Genomic DNA, 6,948 nt, shown 5'->3' with positions numbered 1-6,948 from the left:
CATGGAGGGCATCTTCATGGAATAGTCACACTTTGTTGCCTTCGAAGACAGTGGTTTGAATTTAGGCTTCCTCCATTCCAGGACGCTGCTTCTCCTTCTCCTTGCCCGGTGACAGTTCGGTATCACCTGCACAACCACCACAGCGTCATTCTAGTGCACTTCAATTCAACTCGTTCAGCAGAGCCGAGAGATAATGTTCAACGCAGTTTCAGCATGTGGCGAACCATGCCTACAATCTGGAGGAACTTGTCCTTCTTTCGCTGCTTGAGCGCCATCAGGGCTTTGGCCGTTTCCGCTGGGTCTTGGGTGAAGGAGAAGATGCTCCTCACCCTCTCCTCCGCTTTCTTGTCCCCCGTTTTCTGGAACAGCCTCATCAGCGCGTCCTGGTTGACATTCTCGAATATGTTGGGCACGGCCCTCTTGCGGTGCGCTGTGTCGAATTTGTTCCCGTGGACCGATGGACTGACACGGCGGGAGTCGGAGGTTACAACGTAGTTAGACATCTTGTTGACTCTCTCTTCTAAGCTGCTCCAGCAACTTCTTTGACTGGGATTGTAGGAGGGAGAGGGAGCACTACTCGCTTGAGCGCTAGGGATTGGAGTGAGTGAGCACTGTGAGCGCTGCCTGCGCTATTTAAAGGCCTGCTAGGGACGCTCATGCTGTCAAGACCCAGTTACAGAAGTGACATCACTGGTCGTGCTACACTCCCGCAGGGAACGCCTCTGTACTGTTGCTGTGCGCACATCAAACCGACTGAAACAGTAATTATGTATGAACCAGCAGAGGCAGAGCTCTCCAATTGCCCAGTGTAGCCTACTGAGGGGCATGACTAAATCTGTGTGCAAATGTTCTGTAGCCCATATCTACTGGGTATTGAGAAGGCAGTTGTCACACGTTCAGTGAATACATGTAACATATCATGTAAACATATCATATCTGTTCCCACAAAGGATATGGAAAGGAAACGTGATCTCAATTGCCACACACTGTAGCTAGTTGAGTCATCACAGGACAGAATAACTTAAATTGTTATTTCAGTCTACATCTTGAAAAGCATCATATCCTGTTGTTAATAATTCAAGAGTCACTGTTTAGATGAGTTAGTGTGTTTTGGTTGCTTGGGACCATGGTTTAGGCCCACATGTTTATTCAAACCATTGTGTTTTCATTTTCAACCCACACTTCTCTCATCTCTGTCTCACTTTAAATGCAGAGAAAATGTCTATGCAGTCTTTCTGAAGATACTTGCTATGGCAGTCGGCGAATTGTTTCTACAATGAGTAATAATCCTCTTACAATTCACTATCCATTCCTGGACAAACCTTGATCAGCTTTAATAAAGGCATCCTGAACTTTACTCAAAATGTTCCTTTAATTGAGCATTAAATAAATATCAATGTTCATAATTGGAATTCCTAGCTGAACAGAAAGGAGAGCAGTCGTAGACCAAATCAATCAAAATAATTTCGGTTTAATTACAAGTTGCAACAGGGAGACACCTCCAGAGAAATGACTAACGGGCCTTCTCTGAGAAGGCATTTATATATTAATCAGACAGTACAAAATGTTCTGTAAACTTCAGCTTGAGAGGCTTGTAAGAAGTCACAACATCAGCTGCTACAGAATCGCACCGTGTCACAGATACATTATCAGTGTGTCCCAGGCCCAGAATGGCCTGGGACACATAACATTCAACAATGGCAGACATTTGATACTGGCAGTGAAGCAGGTCCAAGGTAGGTACATCAGTCCTATAGTTACAATAGATAATTGTAGAAAATGAGGTACTGAAACATACTTGGTTATGTCCTGTTTCCCTTCCCCCAAGGGAATACATCTGTCTGCGTCTTCCATACCATCAAGTTACATATCAGTCCATATCAACAATTAATCAAACACAGGAAATAGTGAATCAAATAATTCCCCAGTACAGTGTTGTATTGTATTAAACTGTTACTGGGTCGTTCCACCAATTAGGTGCCTTTTGAGTATTGTAACTTGCAAAAAGGCACTCATTTCTTGAAAGGACCCTACTGTCAGTGTTATTACTGACTCTATTTACTGTAAGATGAATATAGGTGACATTTAATCATTCCAGTTAGTAGCACTATAAATACCCTTCGTTATGTTTTCCAAACCACGGGGAAGGTTTGTTTACTGGCAGGTCTGTCTGGGATGGAGGGGAGTGAACTGCGACCCAGCCCCATACTGATGGCCGTTGATAACAGAGCGTACGTCCCAAATGGCAGCCTATTCTCAATGGGCACTGGTCAGAAGTAGTGTACTATATAGGGAATAGGGTGTCATTTGGGACAGAGCTAGAGAAAGGCATTTCCCTTAAGAGACGTTGGAATATATAAACTCCACTTAATACATAAACCTGTAGGGCACATATCCTGTAAATACCCACTGTGAATGTTCATAGCGCGTCAACCCTCAAGCTACACTCATTCCTTAGTATCTTTGCTGTGGTCCTCTGTAGCTCAGCTGGTAGAGCACGGCGCTTGTAACGCCAAGGTAGTGGGTTCGATCCCCGGGACCACCCATACACAAAAATGTATGCACGCACGACTGTAAGTCGCTTTGGATAAAAGCGTCTGCTAAATGGCATATTATTATATTATTATTATTTGCCCCCCCCCCCCCCCCGATGTATTCACTCCAGTATATGGAAACGAAGGGTAGAGACTGTTACCTCTCTCAGCAAATGTTCTGGTATTTATGTCTCTAGAGAAGTTGTTTAGAGAGTTGTGCCAAGGTATGGAATGCTGGTTATTTTGTCATTGTCTGTCTGTGTTGAGTGAAAGAATGTACACAACCCCTCATTCACTCTGTTTCTGTTCAGGGCTGTCTGTATACTGTCTCGGCACAGGATACCTGGCTGTCTCGAGCTGTCATGGCAGTTATGACTGAAGACAGAATATTAGCCAAGTTCCGGATAGTCAGAGTCGGCAAAAATGGAATGTTTATGACATCTCTGACTGAGCAGAGACACAGTCGGAGACAGCCAGCGCTACACAATGAGATCTCTCAGCGCTGCCAGAGGGGAAACGGATGTGGGGGGGTTGGGCCATTTATCCCGTTCTCCCATACACACCAAGTGTCCCCATATTAACCACATTAATAACAAAAGAGCGCTAAATGTGGCGAGGGTCAAAGGTCTTATCATCATTCTTCCCCTTGGGGTCAACTCTGTGGAGACACTCTGGGGAGAGTCTCCTTTTACAGACATAAACCGTCTCCGCTGGCTTGGCAGAACACTTTATTATAGTTAGCCATATCTCAATGTCTGAATCATAAATGTGTCCTCAAAACATGGACATCTGGTATTTTGGTATTTTTGTTATGATCCCCATTAGCTGTTGCGAAAGTAGCAGCTACTCTTCCTGGGGTCCACATAATCGCTAATATGGGTACACATAGGGGGGAACATGCTTAGCCTACATGTTTCTTGATTTCTAAATAATGTAAATTGAGGGAAGTTTTGAAAGTTGATGCAGCGATCTAGACCAACAGGGTCAATGTCCTTCTTTAGCTACCTCTATCCCCATGTCTTGAACTTGTCTACATCTTGTTTTATGAAGGTATGTGAGCTACATTATATGACACCATATGGTGCCACTGATAACCACAATCTCCTCTAATATCAGTAGAAATTCAGTAATAGTAACATTATGGCCAGTGTTATGATTTAGCTTTCTTGTGGTTTCAATGAGGTAAACTGTTTTTCTTTGACGTCTTCTCCATCCTGTCTGTGCATGCTTGGCTTACCAAACTCTAACACAGCTGGAGTTCGAGTTGTACCATTGGATATTCTTGCAACTCCCCTGTGTCGGGAGTGGATGATTTCATGCATTGTAGTTTGGCACATGATGCCATGTCCTATACTCATTAACAATGTAGGCGATGGGACGTTGAAACGCTCCAGTATTATCTTAGTGCTGGTTTATCACACAGAACAGTCTGGGACGCAGTCTGTGTCCCAAATGGCACCCAATTCCCTATTTAGTGCATTACTTTTTACAAGGGCCCATAGGGATCTGGTCAAAAGTAGTGCACTATATAGGGAATAGGGTGCTATTTGGGATGCAACTGGACTGTTACATAACATGTCCACCAGGCTGCAGCTTTTAATGTGTTTTCAGCCTGGGTTGTTCAATACGGAGGAAAGCATTGATCATAAAACCAATACTCAGTATTAGCCTTCTAATGGGAAGCTGGCCGTATCAGATAGAGAAAACAGGAAAGGGTATCACTCAGCAGATAACTGTGTCCAATACGTACATCAAGCTCTGTGTTGTTTACTAGGCTATTGACGTTCAGAAGGGCACAGTTATTTAAGCAATAAGGCCCAAGGGGGTGTGGTAGATGGCCAATACACCACGGCTAAGGGCTGTTCTTAGGCACAGCCATTAGCCATTGTATATTGGCCATCTACCACAGCTGAGCAGAACAGCGCCGGAAGAAGATGGCTGCCGTTTTACAGCCCTCTAACCAATTGTACTATTATGTGTGTTTTTCCGCGTTATTTGTAATTTATTTTGTACATAATGTTTCTGCCATCGTCTCTTATAACCAAAGAGAGCTTCTGGATATCAGGACAGCGATTACTCACCTCGCATTGGACGAATATTTTTTCTTCAACGAGGCGTTCGCGAAGGATATCATACAGACACCCGACAAGGCCCAGATCCCCGTCATTCGCGTGAGGAAGAGACAGAGATATCGCGGACGCAGATCCGGGTGCCTCGTAAGGATCCGACGGCGAGCGAGTAAACTGCCTCTCCCATCAATCCTATTAGCCAACGTTCAATCTTTTGAGAATAAAATTGACGATTTAAGATTACGGTTATCCTACCAACGGGACATTAAAAACTGTAATATCTTATGTTTCACGGAGTCGTGGCTGAACGACAACAATGATAACATTCAGCTAGCGGGCTATACGCTACATCGACAGGACAGAACTGCAGACTCTGGTAAGACAAGGGGTGGCGGTCTCTGTATATTTGTAAACAACAGCTGGTGCACAAAATCAAATACCAAGGAAGTCTCGAGGTTTTGCTCGCCTGAGGTAGAGTATCTTATGATAAGCTGTAGACCACACTATTTACCAAGAGAGTTTTCATCTATATTTTTCATAGCTGTCTATTTACCACCACAAACCAATGCTGGCATTAAGATTGCACTGAATGAGTTGTACAAGGCCATTAATCAACAGGAAAACGCTCATCCAGATGCAGCGCTCCTAGTAGCCGGGGACTTTAATGCAGGGAAACTTAAATCCGTTCTACCTAATTTCTACCAGCATGTTAAATGTGCAACCAGAGGGAAAAAAACTATAGACCACCTTTACTCCACACACAGAGACGCATACAAAGCTCTCCCTCGCCCTCCATTTGGCAAATCTGACCATAACTCTATCCTCCTGATTCCTGCTTATAAGCAAAAACTGAAGCAGGAAGCACCAGTGATTCGGTTAATAAAAAAGTGGTCAGATGACGCAGATGCTAAGCTACAGGACTGTTTTGCTAGCACAGACTGGAACATGTTCCGGGATTCTTCAGACAGCATTGAGGAGTACACCACATCAGTCACTGGCTTCATCAATAAGTGCATCGATGATGTCGTCCCCACAGTGACCGTACGTACATACCCCAACCAGAAGCCATGGATTACAGGAAACATCCGCACTGAGCTAAAGGGTAGAGCTGCCGCTTTCAAGGAACGGGACTCTAACCCGGACGCTTATAAGAAATCCCGCTATGACCTCCGACGAACCATCAAACAGGCAAAGAGTCAATACAGGTCTAAGATTGAATCATACTACACTGGCTCTGACGCTCGTCGGATGTGGCAGGGCTTGAAAACTATTACAGACTACAAAGGGAAGCACAGCCGCGAGCTGCCCAGTGACACAAGCCTACCAGACGAGCTAAACCACTTCTATGCTCGCTTCGAGGCAAGCAACACTGAAGCATGCATGAGAGCACCAGCTGTTCCGGACGACTATGTGATCACGCTCTCCGTAGCCGATGTGAGTAAGACTTTTAAGCAGGTCAACATTCACAAGGCCGCAGGGCCAGACGGATTACCAGGACGTGTACTCCGAGCATGTGCTGACCAACTGGCAAGTGTCTTCACTGACATTTTCAACATGTCCCTGACTGAGTCTGTAATACCAACATGTTTCAAGCAGACCACCATAGTCCCCGTGCCCAAGAACTCTAAGATAACCTGCCTAAATGACTACCGACCCGTAGCACTGACGTCTGTAGCCATGAAGTGCTTTGAAAGACTGGTCATGGCTCACATCAACAGCATAATCCCAGAAACCCTAGACCCACTCCAATTTGCATACCGCCCCAACAGATCCACAGATGATGCAATCTCTATCGCACTCCACACTGCCCTTTCCCACCTGGACAAGAGGAACACCTACGTGAGAATGCTATTCATTGACTACAGCTCAGCATTCAACACCATAGTGCCCTCTAAGCTCATCACTAAGCTAAGGATCCTGGGACTAAACACCTCCCTCTGCAACTGGATCCTGGACTTCCTGACGGGCCGCCCCCAGGTGGTAAGGGTAGGTAACAACACATCTGCCACACTGATCCTCAACACGGGGGCCCCTCAGGGGTGCGTGCTCAGTCCCCTCCTGTACTCTCTGTTCACCCATGACTGCATGGCCAGGCACGACTCCAACACCATCATTAAGTTTGCCGACGACACAACAGTGGTAGGCCTGATCACCGACAACGATGAGACAGCCTATAGGGAGGAGGTCAGAGATCTGGCCGTGTGGTGCCAGGACAACAACCTCTCCCTCAACGTGACCAAGACAAAGGAGATGATTGTGGACTACAGGAAAAAAAAGAGGACTGAGCACGCCCCCATTCTCATCGACGGGGCTGTAGTGGAACAGGTTGAGAGCTTCAAGTTCCT

At 45.6% G+C, this 6,948-nt stretch overlaps 1 protein-coding gene across 1 annotated transcript in view; it reads right to left on the bottom strand.

Moving 5' to 3' along the window:
- tcima (transcriptional and immune response regulator a) overlaps positions 1 to 590 on the bottom strand; it is a 989-nt gene extending 399 nt beyond the window's left edge. The window contains exon 1 of the mRNA XM_084180282.1: positions 1 to 590. This exon is cut by the window's left edge and continues 399 nt beyond it. Within this exon, the coding sequence (XP_084036408.1) occupies positions 198 to 503 (306 nt within the window). The 5' untranslated portion in view covers positions 504 to 590 and the 3' untranslated portion in view covers positions 1 to 197.
- Between the last annotated feature and the right edge of the window lie 6,358 nt (positions 591 to 6,948).

The sequence above is a fragment of the Coregonus lavaretus genome (assembly GCF_964263955.1).
Source record: "Coregonus lavaretus genome assembly, chromosome: 17".
Lineage (NCBI taxonomy): Eukaryota > Metazoa > Chordata > Actinopteri > Salmoniformes > Salmonidae > Coregonus > Coregonus lavaretus.
This window is presented reverse-complemented; position numbering and strand designations above follow the sequence as displayed.